General features: G+C 41.6%; 1 protein-coding gene across 2 annotated transcripts in view; it reads right to left on the minus strand.

Moving 5' to 3' along the window:
* RSU1 (Ras suppressor protein 1) overlaps window positions 1-18,707 on the minus strand; it is a 119,997-nt gene that overhangs the window by 53,071 nt on the left and 48,219 nt on the right. For both annotated transcript variants that reach the window (XM_077268298.1, XM_077268297.1), the window contains exon 8: window positions 1,339-1,471. In XM_077268298.1, the coding sequence (XP_077124413.1) occupies window positions 1,339-1,471 (133 nt within the window). The remainder of the gene's footprint in view (window positions 1-1,338; window positions 1,472-18,707) is intronic.

An 18,707-nucleotide genomic window follows, 5' to 3' on the forward strand; every position in this document is an offset into this window, starting at 1 on the left:
AAACAGCAATTCTGGTATTTTGATTTTTTTTTTTTTTTGCTTTACAGCGCTTATCGAGCAGATCGGAACCCCACTTTTAATGACCACAAAACATACGGACAGGAATAGCTACATTAATATTAGACTAGGACTGGTATTTATTTCCTGAAATATTGCCAATTTGTCTGAGGGCTTTGGTAGAGATAACATGCTGGTCCCTATAAATCCCAAACATCAGGAGAGCCACAGGTTGCCCGAGCCCAATAATGAACACATCCCACGCAAGGAGCAGATTTAAGAATCATCTCTAAAAATATCAGTTCCTTTTCTTCATATCTCTGTCTTTTGGAGTCAATAATCCAGGAGAACTCCTCCGAGCTGTCAACTTGGTCAACATCTCCAGCTTGATCTTCCTTGGCTGATTCCCGTCGCATGAAAGCGCTGGATTTAGCATGAGGTTATCGACTTGTGAGAGGATTAAACGAGCGCCTTTTCAGTCCGGCGATTTGCTTAATGAGAAGCTTGATACTGTGACTCCTGGTAGTCATTGATGAGAGATAAGGGTCACATTAGAAGACCACACATGAAAAAGATTCGCCTCATCCAGATATTTTTACCCAGCTTTTTAGATCTTGTAAACTGGCGCGGTGCCGGGATAATAAATTATATACACTCTGATCAAAGACCAATTAGCAATCATTGAGTACGAAGTCACAAAATGCAAATGTTCGAAAGAGTTCTTCCCAGAATAGAAGACGATGTCAGTGATACTTCGAGAAGTCTGGTATTTATCGTTGGCCACACGTATAGTGAAGATCTAAATTTACATTAGAAAATTGCCCAAAGGGGCTGTCCATTACTAGGAGAACTCCTTCTTGATCTGAATGTCTGCCCCCGTGAAAATAAACACTTATACTCCGCTCTTGTGCCAGCGACATTCCAACGGTGTCGGCACTCGCGTTCCCATGGCTCACGTGTGGTTGTAATGACACGTTGTTGTGCCCAGTCAGCACTGGCGTCACCATCACCTTCCGACGCATTAGTACGGTAATTAAGAATAAAGGAGTGGCCAGCCGCTTGGAAAACGAGTAAATGAGAAAGTACTCAGCCACGCCCCAAGAGTGCCCCAAAAATCTATGCTTGGCTTGAGAAGTCATTTTGTGCTGCCAGACGACCTGCAACTCGAACATCAAGATATACAATATATCTACACAGTGGATTTCTTGGTCCACCAGATAGATGAGACAGACAGAGACAGTCAGTGGGTTTCTTTTCATGCCAATATGCCTCAGTCATGGGAATACGGAAAAAAAAACACACATTCAACACATTCACTATAAAATAAAACAAAGTACTCACTATTTGTAGGTTTCAGAACGAATGTATTCAAAGACGTGAGACACTCCGAGCTGGAACTGATCGGCGATAGGGGTGACCCAAGGGTTATTCTCGGCTTTAAAAACTTGCTTTTGACCAGTCAGATCCAAATTTCCTAGAGAAGTAAACAAAAAGGATGAGTTACAATATTTCCACACAATGCAACATTACACCCAAAAGAAAAAAAAAGAATGCTCGTCAACCCAAAAGCAACTTTCTGATCTACACAATGTTCTCATTGGACACTGGTTTCCTTAGGAAATTTAGAGTAATAAAATCCTAAATGTTTGTTATTCAGCCTAATCATCCTGCATGGGTCAATCAGTAACGAAAAAGAAAGCTACCATACATTTCCTCTAGGAACACAGAGAAAAAGAATGAACATCTGTGTCCGTACACTGAACTCAGCAGCTCTATCTGCCTCTCCCACAGCAGAAAGTCACAGAATCAGCGGCTGGGATACAAGCAGCCAATTAACAGGGTAAAATGTAATTGTTGCCCATAAGGCATACAAAGGTGACTCTCTGTATCCATTCTTTTCTCCACGTCTTTATCCAAGTATTCCTAATGGGAGACTCACTTTATTAATTCAGAATTACTTAAAGGGAACCTGTCACCCCCCCCCCCCCCCCTGGCATTTTTAACTAAAAGAGCCACCTTGTGCAGCACTAATGCTGCATTCTGTGAAGGTGACTCGTTTATTTGGGGTCCCTTCCAACGCTGCAATATCACTTTTTATAATTTGCCCGCCATACCTTTAGCCTGTCCGGGGGGCACGTCTTTTCCCCCCGCATACAATCGCCTCCCAGCCATCACTCAGCCCATCCGTGCGCCGCCTCTTTTGCCTTCATTAACGTCCCCGGCGCCCGCCTGCGCTGTAAATTCCTTTTGGGGGCATGCGCAGTTTGCGCTGCCCTTCGACTGACATCACAGGCACCGGGGACGTTAATGACTGCAGAGGAGGCGGCACACGGAGGGGCTGAACAAGGTGGCTCTTTTAGTTAAAAATGCCTGGGGGGGGGGGGTGACAGGTTCCCTTTAATATGCCCCCATAGAAGAAGAAGAAGAAGAGGAAGAGGAACAGGAAGAGGAAGAGGAGGAGAAAAGAGAAGGAGAAGGAGGAGGAGAAAGAAGAGAAGGAGAAGAAGGAGGAGGAGGAGGAGGAGGAGGAGGAGGAGGAGGAGGAGGAGGAGAAGAGAAGGAGAAGAAAGAAGAGGAGAAAAAGGAGGAGGAGGAGGAGGAGGAGGAGGAGGAGGAGGAGAAGGAGGAGGAGAAGAAGAAGGAAGAGAAGAAGAAGGAGGAGGAGGAGGAGGAGGAGGAGGAGGAGGAGGAGGAGGAGGAGGAGGAGGAGGAGGAGGAGGAGGAGGAGGGGAAGAAGGAGAAGAAGAAGGAGGAGGAGGAGGAGGAGGAGGAGGAGGAGGAGGAGGAGGAGAAGAAGGAGGAGAAGAAGGAGAAGAAGGAGGTGGAGGATGATGAGGAGGAGAAGGAGAAGGAGAAGAAGAAGGAGGAGGAGGAGGAGGAGGAGGAGGAGGAGGAGGAGGAGGAGGAGGAGGAGGAGGAGGAGGAGGAGAAGAAGGAGGAGGAGGAGGAGGAGGAGGAGGAGGAGGAGGAGAAAGAAGAGAAGGAGGAGGAGGAGGAGGAGGAGGAGGAGGAGGAGGAGAAAGAAGAAGGAAGGAGAAGAAAGAAGGAGAAGAAGGAAGGAGAAGAAGGAGGAGAGGGAGGGGGAGGAGGAGGAGGAGAAGGAGGAGGAGGAGGAGGAAATGGGAAAAAGAAAAAGAAAGAAGAAGCTTGAGAAACCGCCATCAATTTTTTTGCTTTGCATAAGAGAAAAACTGATGAAACGGATGGTGAAAACTGACAATCTGACCTAACACTGATCAAAATTTTATCTAAACCATCAGGTTTTTTTTGCGTATGAGAAAAATCACTGACGTCTGAATGACACCTTAGACTTCGCAACATTGGATATGGCAATCCCTAAATAATTTGGAACCGATGTAAGGGTATGTGCATTAAGTATTTACTGGAGAGATTTCTGCATCATAACTGTGCCATTTGCTGGAAAAACACTGCATAAAAAAAACCACACGGTTTTGCAGCCTTTTTTCCCCATTCATTAGTATAGGTAAAAAAAAATGCTACAAAAATGCTGGGAGAATTGACGTGCTGCAGATTTGACACTACTTTGGTAAAAATAAGCAATATATACACATGAGATTTCATAAAAAATATACATATTAAAATTATGCCAAGACAGTAAAATGCTGCTATAAAGTATAAACATAGCCCCCAAAAAATAACAATGTACACGAATATTCAAAAATACAAATTAAATATACTATAATTTATTTGTTCCTACAATATATAAGAAAAAAAACTCTGTGTATAAATATCCTTCTGTAAGTAGGGATTCTCAATAAGATCTCTACAGTAGCAGCCGGGTGTGAAGTAACAGATGTGCATTAATAAATGCAGCTTCCCACGCATGCTACAAATGTCCCCGCTCCGCAGGTAGCGTCAGCTCCGTGGTATCACTCGCAGCGAGACAAGATGCACACACCTGACTCACAATTATCCGACTTTTACATTTGCAAGAGCAGAAATTTCAACACAAAACTTTTCAGGGCACTTGACTAAAAGTTTTTAGTAGATAACTGAAAAGAAATAGTAACATTAAAACTGTTAATATTTGCCATCTACAAATTGATAGGGAAAAAAAACAACAACAACAAAGCAATTCTACCACTGTTTTCAACTCTCCCTTTGTCAAACCACTGAAATTGTCCCTGTACTTTCAGATAAATTTGACAGGCAATATGATAAATCTGAAAATCAATTTAAAGAAAGTTTATGTTGTCTTATCCCCTAAAAATCCTCTAAATTTCAGGTCACTAGATGTCTCCCCTCTATTTACCTTATCGTCCACTGCCTGTTGTCAAGTGTAATTTGTTTGTAGCTGCAAAGATGCAGAGAGGGATTACAGGAAGTGGTGAGCGGGTATTTGTCTCTTTAGCTCTCCTGTTTGTCAAACTGCATACAGGTATCAGAGACAGGAAACTTTTAACTCAGGGCAGGCAAGCCACGGGACACTGCCTGTTGTGAAGTGTAATATGCCTCTAGCAGTAGGGATGTCGAGATGGATTAAAGAAAGCAGAGAGCTGGTATTCGTCTCCTTGCTCTTGCTCTCCTGTCTGTTAAAATGTATACAGGTATCAGAGACAGACGACTTTTGATTCAGGGCAGGAAAGCCATTGGATAGTGGCAGAAGCAATACATGCCGAGAAGTGAGGGGAAAGGAAGTTCCAGAAACAGAGTGTTGGCAGAATGCGAATGAACAGAATTTGCCCACAAAAAATTAACGGATCGCAAATGAAAATTGGAAAAGTTCTTTTACACAGTACTGGAATTAGCATAAAGCATAGTTTTAACTTGTTGTGGGGAATAAGGGGAAGCAAGACCAGGTTTTGTATAAGAGGACAGGTACGATTTAGGCGGTCTGGTCATTACCGACCACCACACAGAGGTAAAATGGCGACAGAGACATCTCAGATCCTGGTGGTTGCAGCAGAATCTCGACCATCAGTGTAGAGTACATACATGACACACAGCCGTCCGAGTCATGCATGTACGGCATGGAGCAAGTGGCTCATATTCATTTATATTTCATTTAAAATTGATTTTTTTAATAGATCTATGAAAGCTCATCAATATCATATATCTGCACAACTCCATTAAAAATTAGCCACTGTCAAATTTCTGATCCTGGATAGGGTGGATGCACTTAACAGCACAATTTTGTCTTGGACTTGATTTCACGCTTTGTACAATGTACTAGAGTTCTAGTCCTCTTCCTCTCTGAAGACACAATTTTCATATTCAATTTCCCATGGTTTATAAGTCTCCTCACTCTGACATGCCAGGCTTGGCTTGTCACTCTCCACAAGGAGAAATGTTACCCAGTCCAGAGCCCCTCTCACCTAGCCAAATCAGATCTCACACTTTGCACTGATGAGGAGCAGTACCCCTAAACACCTTGTCTGCAAATTGAGATTCTGGTTTGCCTTTTATCCTAAGTCATGTGTCAAGGTTCGTAAAAGGGACGATATTGTGTTTTAGGATCGCTGCTTCCAATATTTGGCGCTAGGGTTCTAGCTCTCCTCTTCTCTGAAGAGACAATTTGCATATTAAATTTCCCAGAGGAGCATGAATGGCTTATAAGTCTCCTCACTCTGACATGCCAGGCTTGACTTATCAGAAACGTTACCCCTTAGACCTCACTCTTTGTTTTATATGCAGATTTAGATGCAGAATTAGTGCTTTGTGGTACAAAGTATTTGTGCCGCATTTTCCACAACGTAAAATTAGCTTGGGCGGAAATCCACTAGTACAGCTACTAGTTAAAGAGCAAGACATAATGATACCCCGACCCAATCAATGGCAAGAAAAAAATCCTACAGTGGCTTACATAGCCAATGCAACTCGCATCCCACTATAAAGAGTGCAACGCAGCAGACGAGTGCACAGATTCAGCACCGGAACAGGTTAAAAAAATCGCAGAAGAGCATGTACAACGCATTTCACTCTCCACCAATCATGCAACAATTGCCCGAAATTTTGAACGCCTCAGTAGCCCTGCCGGAGACCGTCTCCTTTATTAGAGAGTTCAGAAGCAATAGTGTTTAACAAGGATCAAGCAGCAGGCAGCCAGATTAAGCAGCAGCGTGACAAGGAGAACCTAATAAGATAGGAGCCAGTGAATCTCAAATGATGCTTGTTGGCTGCAGGAAAGGCGCTGGCATTCAGCTTTCCAGGCACAGACCAGAGGAGAGCAGAGAGCTCTGTGATTAGCAGTCACCTCCTGACCGCCTCTGCAATAAAGATATATATCACTCACAGGTCTACTCTGCAATCGCAAATAGGATTTTGTGTTTATTGCTTAAAACGGAACAACATGTCTTTGTTTGCAAAGTCATATAAAAGTAAGACGCTCCATCCTGTAAGGGATCGGAGCTTGCCGTAAAACAACGGCACGTGCAACCAAGTCAATATCTATAAGGATGAATCTATGAGCTCTAAGGGGGGAAAAAAGGAATCAGTTTCAAAAATTGTGTGAATTGAATCATAGATCCCGTCGATAATCGGTGGCTACTAGATAGGAACTCCTGGAGGAAAGACTGCCACTATTGCTCCTGAAGTGTATCCGCTCGAGGAAAGGACCGCAGTCTTGACCCAACCTAGGAAAAAAAAACCTCAGCACCGAAATTATGATGGAGAACGAAGATCGTGATGTAATCAAACCGAATATTTTATTTGGATCTGGCAAGAAAAGGTTCATCGTTACGACCACAGACACATCTACCTCATACCGGGCTCCTCTACAATACTAATGTCCTCGATAAAGGAAGTTGTTGGTGGAAACGTTGGTTCTTTTCCTGCAGGATCAAAATAAAATATTCACTTTATTACATTAAGATCTTCGTTCTCCATCATCATTTTGGTGCCGAGGCTTTCCGCGTACATACTGGAGCTTTTGGAGGACAGGCCGGCATTATTGCTCCTGAAGTGTATGTGCTGGAGGTAAGGACCGCAGTCCTGACTTAACGTGGGCAAAAAAACAAAAAAAATCAGCACCAAAATTACAATGGAGAATGAAGATCTTGATGTAATAAAGTGAATATGTTACTTGATACGGCAAGAAAACGCTGAAAAATGAGGACCAATGGCAACTGACAGTGGGGCAGAAGAAGAATTCACATTCTAAAAATATCACATTGAAATCCGTTTTTTTCTTAAACGAAAAAAAAACAGTTGAGAAGAGAATTTTAATAGTCAGCGTGCTCACAAAAGAGAAAGTAACTAGAATTCTCTGGATCGCAGCTGGGAAACAAGATAGTTCGTAACCGGGACCGGTTACCGTGGGCAACTGCACCACCGTGTACATTGAGGGGTGCCACGCCTTTTGGCTCCGCTTGGCTCTGTGTTGCCTCTCACAGGTGGAGCTCTGCAGAGCCTCCTGCTCTGCACACTTGCAAAACCAAAACTGACACACCCAACCCTCTGCTGCAGGGTTTGTACAAGGAACCAGTGGCCGTAGGCCATATGGAAAACCCGGCCGGGGAGGAAAAGGACCGCCCCTACCTTCCTGTAGTCCATTTAAAAAATAAAAGCCCATGGCAGGTTTTCCTAAATCTGCCTTGGACAAATAGCTTGCCCAAGACCAACACTCACTTTTAGTTTGCATTACAATCACAGCTATGCCTGTGACTGCAATGCACTCCTGCAGCCTCAATACACTTCTGTGCGCATTCTGGGGGACACATAGCGACCCTCGCATATAACACCCATCACTACCTCACAATCTATACTCATTAGCAAATGCTTTATTCGGGCACTGCCCGAAATGTTAGAGAATTAGATGGAGCACATAGAGATGGCGGCAAATCTAAGGACGGATCTAATATAAGCACTACAAAACAGTATAAAAATAAATAAAATATCCTAAGGACACATTTTGGGTCCAATTAATCAATTGTGTTTTTGTCAGTTTGTGGTTAGTTGACTTTTTTTGTGAAAATGCATCAACATGCGCATGTGGTTCATGAGTGTTACACAAAATAAAAAATTATCTTTATTTTTACAATTTTCGCAACTCTTTAGCACAAAAAGTCCCCAGTTTTTATAAAAAACATTGCAAATATTGGCACATTTTAGATGTACATAAAGGGACACCAGGGGAGAAACTTGAGTACATTTGCCCCAAAATGTCATGACTTTTCAAAAGGTCACAATTGATGAATCAGGTAAAAACATTTTGAGCCCACCCAAATCCTGTGCACAACGATGGACCAAAGAAACAAAAACAGGAGAACGTAGATAAAGTGGACTGAAAAAAAAGGGCAAATGAAAAACAAGTGAAAAATTGAAAAAAATAAAATAAAAAAATAAATAAATAAAGCTGACCTCACTAATGGGCTGCAGAACTATTAACATGACTCCGGGACCAGAAGTGGATACTCTGGACCAGGGGAGGGTGATAAAGCAAAAATAAAAAAAAAAAAAAAAACCCTGCCTCTGGCATTGTATATGGCGATTCTTTATCATTTTTTTTCTTTTTTATGCTCATTGTGCAGGAGGGTTGCTAAGCACATGGGGTTAATGTACAGCTCGTTCTAAGAAATCTGGAGAATTTTTCCTACTGCGCGGATCCAGAAATAAACTGCCCACTAATGTCAATCTTCACTTCCATATGCTTTGCAAGAAAGTTTTCAGTCATTCAAAGGAGGTGTTAGGAAGTGTTTAATACAAGCAAGAGACCGCAGTTAGTTTTAATCAAGCAAATTGCCAGGCTGGCGAATCGCCGCTCTTCGGAGTCTTCGTATAAGAGGAAGTCGGGAACATCTATTAAGGAGTCGGAGAAAAATGGTCAGAAGAGGCTGCAAAAACAGCAAGATGGGCACAAGCCCGACATCCACGGGTGCTAAAAAACACAAAGGAATTTAAGTTTATTGCACCTAGAAATTAGAAAACCATGTGCAATTTTAGGATCAATTTCCAACAAAAAAATTAAATTATAATTTTAAAGCTGCAAAAAATAAAACCTGCAGAGTGTCATTTCTTTTAGCGTTTTTAATGCAGATTTCACCCATACTAATTAGCGAGGAAAAATCTTTCAAAATCGTACGCACAATTGATGCAGTTTCTGCACCAAAGAGTAAGGGTACGTTCACACAGGACTTTTTTGCTGCTTTTTTTTTGCTGCTTTTTTTTGCTGCTTTTTTTTATGCTAATTTAGGTGCGTATTTGGTGCGTTTTTTGGGTACGTTCACACAGGACTTTTTTGCTGCAGATTTTTGCTGCAGTTTTTTGCTGCAGATTTTTGCTGCAGTTTTTTTTTTATGCCAATTTTCAGCTGCTAGGACACCTCACAATGGCTCTTCACACCTTACTACCAGGAACTCCCTCACAATAGATCACAATCGGGACACCTCACAATGGCTCTTCACACCTCACAATGGCTCACAATGGCTCTTCACACCTCACTAACACCCCTAAGCTCTTGGCTGTGAGATCCCTTCCTGCTGGCCATGATTTTCTGCACAAAAAACGCAGCAAATAATGCTACATGCGTTTTTGCAGCGTTTTTGCAGCGTTTTTTTCATCACCCATTCAAGTCAATGGGTGAAAAAACGATGCAAAAACGCAGCAAAAACGCTGAAAGAAGTGACATGCCCTATGTCCAAAAAAAGCAGCAAAGCAGAAAATACTGATCAAACAAAAAACCAACGTGTGTGCATGAGATTTCTGAAATCTCATAGGCTTTAGGCCATGTTCACACAATCCTTTTTTTGATCCTTTTTTTTTTCAGGTCCTGATTTGGAAAACCCGCAGTGCAAAACTGCACTGCTGATTTTCCTGCAGTTTCTTCTGCAGATTCCTCTGCGGGTTTTCAACAGCACTTTCCTATTGGTGCCTGTTGAAAACAGGAGCTGAATCCGCAGAAAGAAGTGACATGGTACTTCTTTTTTTCTGCAGGCAAATCAGCGCGGATTTGCCTGAGAAAAAAAGGATAGTGGGCACAGCGGTTTTTGTTTTCCATAGGGTAACATTGTACTGTACCCTGCATGGAAAAAGGATACGAATCCGCAGCCTGAAAAGTGCTGCGGAACAGCAGCAAAAAAAGGATCGTGTGAACATAGCCTTAATGGTACTGTAAAAAGCAGCTGAAAATTAGCATAAAAAAAAGCAGCAAAAAAAGCAGCAAAAAAGTCCTGTGTGAACGTACCCTAAATGTGCACATATGCTAACTGAGTAGTTTTCATAAGGCAACCCCTTTAACCCTTTAAAGGGGTCATCCACTACTAGGAAAACCCCTTCTTGATCTAAAGGTTTGGCACCAATAAAATAATAAAAGCTTGTACTCGCCTCCTGTGCCGGCGCTGTTCCAGCATTATCAGCACTCGCGGTCCCGGGACTCTCATGCGGTTGTTGTGACATGTGAGCCTGGCAACCAATCAGCGCTGGCGTCACTGTCCCCGCCTCCGTACGAATTGAAAGTCCTCTTCATGATCAATTCATAGGAAGGTGGGGACAATGAGGCCAGCTCTGACTGGGCACCAGGCTCACATGTCACAACAACCGCATGAGAGTCCCGGGACTGCGAGTGCCGACAATGCTGGAACAGCGCCGACACGGGAGGAGAGTATAGGCTTTTTTATTTTATCAGGGACAAACATTTAGATCAAGAACGGGCTGTCCTACCCCTTTAATTGTACATTGTTTGCCCACCAACAATATAACACAATTCTAAAATCATTCCTACAAATACCATGGGGCCTGGAGCTACATCTTTTACCATCATTAATCATATAGTCAGGAAATGTAAAATTCGGCATGGTCTGATTTAGTTTTTAGATAATTTAGGCTAAATCTGTTAATTGGAAACCATCAACAAGCAGGTTATCTAATGATGGCTTCATTTTTATTTCTTATACATGATGAAAAAAAAAAACAAATGCTGACCTGCATTTTCCTTATTGTACCATATGTTTACTTATTATTTTTTATCTAAATAGGTCCAAAACTCAATGCTTAAAGGGGTCTTCCAACAGATAAAAATTATTCAAAACTGTGGTTTGGAGGGGAAAAAAAAAAAAAATAGAAAAAGCGATGCTCACATTCACTGATCCTATACCAACAAGTACCAGTCCTCCACTGATCTCCTGGTCCCGTCTTGACACACATGAAATGCCCACTCAACCAATCACTGGGCGGCGGTGGGTCACCACTGTGTCCCGGGATTGGCTGACCAAGCATTTCCGTTGTTGCGATGGGACCAGGAAGAAGAGTCTAGCGGGAACTGGGTGGTAGCCTCAAAAATGATCCAAGTATCTAAGCCCTTACTAGGCTCAGTTTATAAGCTGTATGCAGTCAGCTCTGTAGCGCCCCTTAGTGGCAAATGACTGAGACCATAATGTTAGTATTTATGTGCATACTAGGGATTTCTGGCTCTGTACTATACCTAAAAAAAACTGAAATAAATGCCAACAATTACCTGCTGATTAATTTAATGTTCAGACCGAGCTTGGATATTAGGGACAGCTGGATATTGTCTGCTAATTATATAACAAGGCATAAAAAAAGTATAAAAAGTGATGTATGAAGTGTAGTATCTAAAAGTATATACGGTACATGAAAGTTTGAAGTGTACATGTAAAAAGTAATGTGTAAAAAGTGCATATATAAAAGTATATACAGGAAAGCGTAAAATAAAAAGTAATGTATAAAAAGTGTATATCTAAAGTATATACATGGGAGAGTAAAAGTGCACAATAAAACTGAAATAATATAAATGAAAGTGTAAAAGCGTATTATGTACAACTATATAATAAAATGTGTAAAAAGTGCATATATAAAAGTATAACATGAACGTGTAAAAGTATAATAAAAACGAAAAGCATAAAAAGTGTATATCTAAAAGTATACATGGTACAAATTGTAAAAGAAAAAAAAAAGTACCGTAACGTAATAAAAGTGAATAACTAATCGTACACACATGAAGGCGTAAACGAAGAGTAAAAGTGTATAATAAAAATTAAACTATATAAATGAAAGTGTAAAATTGTATAAGTACGGTATATAATAAAAAAAAAAAAAGTGCATATATAAAAGTATAAATATGAAACTGTATAAGTGCACGTACAAAAGTGTATAATAAAAAGTTATCTAAAAGTATATACATTAACGTGTAAAAGTGTTCAATAAAACAATCTAAAAGTACGGTATATACATGAAAGCGCTGATGTATAAAAAAAAGATTAATCTAAATTCAGAATCTGTTTTCCCCTCTCTGTATTTTGCCGGAATCCACAGGGTTCCGAGGTTTTAATTTCTTTATTACAAGTAGCATGTTACAGGTATTGGGTCTAGAAATGTCAATGGGATTAGTTATTAATGTTTTCCCATTTACTCTAACACAATATCTGGATTTTCGTTATTTATTATTAGTGCTCCCTTCTACATCACTTGTTCTTTTAGGAATTATCAGGTACAAAAAGAACTGCAAGATTTCCTTTTTTTCAATACCAAACTATAATTGTTAGTTGATGGAGTTCCCCTTTATGCCTCAAGGGGGAAAGAAACCAGACAAGATAAGGGACGTCCTGCAGGAGTAGTCGGGAGAGGTGCGCTTCGAAAGCGCCTGTGCCCTATATCACATCGCAGGAAACGGGGATTTACTTCCTTAATTAAAGGCAGCGCGTACGAGTGACATATTAATGTAATGCTCCACACCTGCGCAAGTAACTAAATTCCACTTTTATTAAAGGTTAAGTAAGGGATCAAAGCGAACATGTGTTTTGCAACCTAGAAGTAAGCGATATGAAAAATTAGGACGGGGACCGTGCACATTCCTAAATGTTGCTCTTTACCCCAGAGCTTTGTATTTTTATTACTTTGGAGCTTGGAGTTAAGGCTCAGTGAGGAAGAGAAGAATATTAGAACACAGAACAGAAAAGGAAAAAAAAGAAAATGATATCTATCTACAGTATACTACATAAATACGGTATATAGACAGAAATCAGCAAACATAGTAACAAAACAACGTGATAAACAGAAGCACAAACAAAAGGCTACAGTTTTGTTACGGTTATTGTAAAATACGCAAATGACATTTTTACAAAAAAAATAAATAAATAAATAAAAATGAATTCTGCAGTAAATACACAAAGTTTATGTAATAGTATATAATACTGCTGTGTGTTTTGTAAGGTGCAGACTGTATGGGGTCCCGTACAGCATCGTAGCAAGTGGGCTCTGAGAGGTGTTGTCCCATTTGGGGATATGCCAAAAATGTCGGTTATATGTGGGCTCAATCTATATATTTGAGATATATCTAGATCTATAGGGAAAAAATGGAACAGCACAATGCTCACCGATGGTGGGTGCCTGGCCCCCTGGATAGAATGGTCCACACATCTATCCAACATGTATACCAAATAGCAAAAAAAGAAGGCAGCACTCCAAGGATTCAAAGTGAAAAAACGTGTGAAGTTTAATCGACCCACATCACTGCGCAGTGATGTGGGTCAATTAAACTTCACACGTTTTTTCACTTTGAATCCTTGGAGTGCTGCCTTCTTTTTTTTGCTATTTGGTATATCTATATATCTATATTAGACCCCCCCCCCCCCCACGGCATCTGTCCTCTCGGAATGAAGAGGTGGTCGCCTGTGATGAGGATCTGTCCATTCATTTGTATAGCATGTTTGGAAAAATTCGAATCTCCTGTCGAAATGAATGGAGAGAGCCATGTATGCACAGCCACCTCTTCATTCCATGAGGGTGCACATCTCCCTGCAGATATATCATAAAGATCCCCAGATGGGATGACATCTTTAAAATCATGGCCTGTTAAAGGTGTTTCCCCCAATGCAGATTGTTTGTTTTTAAACCAACTGTGCTTTACTTGCCCTCCTCAGGTCCAGTGCTGAGCCTTCACTATTGCTCCCAGTAACTGTTATTGTCTGCAACACGAACATTAAGTTGAACTTAGCGGCTCTGAGCGGCTTGTGCCATTGACTTGGTGATTGGGATGTTGATAGGACGTCAGAGCTGCAGATCATAACAGACACAGGGAGCAGAGGACTCAGGAGGGCAAGTAAAACACAGAATTTTTGATTTGGAAATAAACTGCTGAAGGGGAGAGAAGTTTTCCGAAACCTGAAAACCCCTTTACGTGAATTAGACAAAGCTACAGAACCTAGACACAGCTACAGAACATACACAAAGCTACAGAACCAGGCACAGAAGAGCTGTAATAAGAATATGAGTAAGAAACTTTAGTTGAATTATCTGACTAACTTACACAACATCCATCACCAATACAAATTAAAATGGATGTCCCGACACCAAATATTAAATAGGAGCTGCTTAACAGTACCCGGCTCTAACCAGTACACAATGAATATAAGGTGCACAGTGCTGCTCTGTTGCATACAGTTAGGTCCATATATATTTGGACAGAGACAACATTTTTCTAATTTTGGTTACAGACATTACCACAATGAATTTTAAACAAAACAATTCCGATGCAGCTGAAGTTCAGACTTTCAGCTTTCATTTGAGGGTATCCACATTAAAATTGAATGAAGGGTTTGGGAGTTTCAGCTCATTAACAAATCAACTCCAGGCCTTTTATCTGCTTAATTGAGAATGACATAACGAAGGGATTGCCCACACCTGTCCATGAAATAGCCTTGGAGTCAATTGTCCAATTACTTTTGGTCCCATTAAAAACAGGGTGGCACATGTTAGGGAGCGGAAACTCCTAAACCCTTCATCCAATTTTAATGTGGATACCCTCAAATGAAAGCTGAAAGTCTGAACTTCAACTGCATCTGAATTGTTTTGTTTAAAATTCATTGTGGTAATGTCTATAACCAAAATTAGAAAAATGTTGTCTCTGTCCAAATATACACTCACTGGCCACTTTATTAGGTACACCTGTCCAACTTCTTGTTAACACTTAATTTCTAATCAGCCAATCACATGGCGGCAACTCAGTGCATTTAGGCATGTAGACATGGTCAAGACAATCTCCTGCAGTTCAAACCGAGCATCAGTATGGGGAAGAAAGGTGATTTGAGTGCCTTTGAACGTGGCATGGTTGTTGGTGCCAGAAGGGCTGGTCTGAGTATTTCAGAAACTGCTGATCTACTGGGATTTTCACGCACAACCATCTCTAGGGTTTACAGAGAATGGTCCGAAAAAGAAAAAAAATCCAGTGAGCGGCAGTTCTGTGGGCGGAAATGCCTTGTTGATGCCAGAGGTCAGAGGAGAATGGGCAGACTGGTTCGAGCTGATAGAAAGGCAACAGTGACTCAAATCGCCACCCGTTACAACCAAGGTAGGCCTAAGAGCATCTCTGAACGCACAGTGCGTCGAACTTTGAGGCAGATGGGCTACAGCAGCAGAAGACCACACCGGGTACCACTCCTTTCAGCTAAGAACAGGAAACTGAGGCTACAATTTGTACAAGCTCATCGAAATTGGACAGTAGAAGATTGAAAAAACGTTGCTTGGTCTGATGAGTCTCGATTTCTGCTGCGACATTCGGATGGTAGGGTCAGAATTTGGCGTAAACAACATGAAAGCATGGATCCATCCTGCCTTGTATGGAGCATCTTTGGGATGTGCAGCCGACAAATCTGCGGCAACTGTGTGATGCCATCATGTCAATATGGACCAAAATCTCTGAGGAATGCTTCCAGCACCTTGTTGAATCTATGCCACGAAGAATTGAGGCAGTTCTGAAGGCAAAAGGGGGTCCAACCCGTTACTAGCATGGTGTACCTAATAAACTGGCCGGTGAGTGTATATGGACCTAACTTTATGTCTCCATCCAGCCACCACCAGGGCTTATAGAAGATGATCAATCAGGGTGCTGGGCCTCGTTCTCCCACTGATCTATCCTGTCACAACAAACAGATTAAGTATTTCGCAGTATTATTTGGCTGTAAAATATAAGACAATCTCACAATTTATTTCCCCAGAAATAAGGGCCGCATAATCAGATGGTGGAGTAAAGAAATTAACTGTAAAAATAACAATTAGAAAAACTGCAAAATGTCAAAATAATACGAGCTGAGGAGTACAAAGGAGCACAAAACAACCCCAAATCAATCACACACCAAATTATGTAAAATATTCAAGATCACAGGAAAGGTCGTGTGAATCATTCCCTCGTGCCGGGCAGGTTGTGGTAATACATTATTTCTATAAAACAATAAAGAGAGGAGAGATTAAAAAGCTAAAGACCAAATGGAGATGATCAAATGAATGCGGAATGGAGCCATCATCTAACTTCTCTCATCAACAATCAATCACAGCTAAACAGGCTGTAATCCGGTGAGGGAGCGGCCGGCGGAGGTGATGGACGCAAATCTTCACACCTTCTGACTCCTGAGCAATGGTGGAGAAGGGGAAAGAGAGGACGGATCATGGCGGCTTTATGCTAGATCAAAAGCCAGAGAATAGAAAAGGGTGAAACTTAAAGGGATTGTCAAAGGATTAGAAAAATATGACTGGTTACTTCCAAAAGCAGCACCACACCCATCCATGCTGGATATCTTGTAATATAGCTTCAACAGGACCGATGTAGGCGCTGTTTTAAATAGTTGCTAGTGGCTGTAACCATGGATACACAAGGTTCTGCAATGCCTGCACATGAGGAGAGAGACATAGCGAATCAGAAGAACTATACTACATTTCTAACTGAAGGTATTTGCTAATATTATTGTTATTCCTCCTACTATATATTGGGATGGGATCTTGGAGATGGAGCTAACTCTTTAAAGCTGGTTATGAATCATCTTTACCATGGGGGTGTGGGTCACGCAATTCTCTGGGGACAGGTCTCCAGCTGCTCTGCTTAATTACACTGTGAGCCACGCAATCCCTTGGTAACGACCATAAAAGTTAGCAATAAATAAAAAGGCCTATATCTCAGGAGCATAGTGGATTTAAATAAAAAAAATAAATTAAAAAAAAACAACTTGGTACCCGAACCAGAGACATTTCAGCCTCATCCACAGGATAATCCATATTTATCTGAACGATGAAGATACCACTTTTTCTGAATCTCAACTCCAAACCTCCTCTATTAATCACCACTTGAACTATGAGCCCGCCGGGAGCATCATCGCATGGGTTTGCATGGATGAGCAGCTGCAGGCAGCCTTACATCACCAAGCGCAATGACGAGCGTCAGATGGAGTGATGCCAGACTCTGGAGGAAACGTGTGGAGTGACAGATCACACTTCTCTATCTGGCATCTGATCGAGTCTGAGTTTGGTGAATGCCAGGAGGTCACTGTACAGTTTGGTGGGGGATGGATAATACTATGTGCTTGTTATCAGGGATCCGTCTCGGCCTCCAGTGAAGGGAAATCCTAATGCTTCAGGAAACAAGAAATATTAGAAATTTTTTTACTTTTACCAATCTTTGGGGAAGACGCTTTTTCTGATCCTCATGGCAGTGCCCAGTGCAGAAGCTCCATACGGACATGGAGGGGTAAAGAACATGACAGGACGCAGAGCTCGGACCTCAGACCCATCCAATACCATTTGGTTAAACTAGAATGGAGATTGTGAGCCTGACCTTTCCTCCAACATCAGGATCTAACCTCACAAATTCTGAATGAAGAGGCAAAAATTTCCCTGGACAACTCCAAAATTTTATTAAAAAAAAAAAATCCTTCTTTGAAGAGTGGGAGCTGTTGTATCTGCAAAGGTGCAGCCTCCATATTATGGTCTATGGATGAAGAATGGGAGGTCATAAAACTCCTGTGGAACGTGGAGGGGGTAGCATAATCTTTTCCATACATAATGAGAATGGAAGTCTCTTGACCTCCATCCCACCCGATAACGTGGCCATATCCAATGGATCTCCTAGAATTGTCCAAGAAGACCCTTGCTTGTTTCCAAATCACAGATCCATTAACATACTGTGCTGCCTTGTATCTCCAATAATATTTGGAGGTATATAGACATATATTTTCTCCTGGATCATGAGAACGCAGTTACAACCCCCCCCCCCCCCCCCCACAAAAAAAAACAACAGTCCTGAACGCAGGCACTGCAGAGGGTGCACATGGCTCAGTGATAAAAGGAACCACAGAGCTTTGTGCATGAAGCCTACAGATCCTGCTGACCATAGAGCGACGGGGGCAGCGATATCTGAATATTGGCTGCTTGTTTTACTGTCTAAACATGATTATTTGACAGCCATTTTAAAGTGATACATTGTCTATTCCGGAGTGATAGAAAAGGGATATGTTTTGGCCGAGGTTACAATCCATCATTTTACCATCGTTATAACGTCAGAAATAGTACTTGGGCTTCATCAATAAACATAGTTAATGCAGACGTGACGCGCAGCTTAATGGATCAAGAATGATGACTACCGGGGACGCTCGCTTTACGCAGTAATGGATGGCGATGTACAACAAAGCGGACGAGAGACGGTGCTGCCTAATAATGACATGATCTGGTCAAACAGCTAGCAATCATATCAGTCACACCATATCTACTCAGTCATGGCCGTCATGTTGCCATAAAGGAACAGAAATCATCTGTATAGAATATTATGTATCAAACTTATAGTCGGCTACTTTGAACACCAGGGATAACATATTTTGGGGTCTTGGGGGATGAGAACACGTGATTCCATAGAGGAAACCCTTTCTGAGAAGATGTCACTACTGGTGGTGCCAGTGTTTATTGAAGGTTAGGGAAGAACACATCTAATAACCATTTGGCCTTCATGACTTGGCGAGACAATCTGGTTTTCTTCT

This window comes from Ranitomeya variabilis, chromosome 6 (assembly GCF_051348905.1).
Source record: "Ranitomeya variabilis isolate aRanVar5 chromosome 6, aRanVar5.hap1, whole genome shotgun sequence".
Lineage (NCBI taxonomy): Eukaryota > Metazoa > Chordata > Amphibia > Anura > Dendrobatidae > Ranitomeya > Ranitomeya variabilis.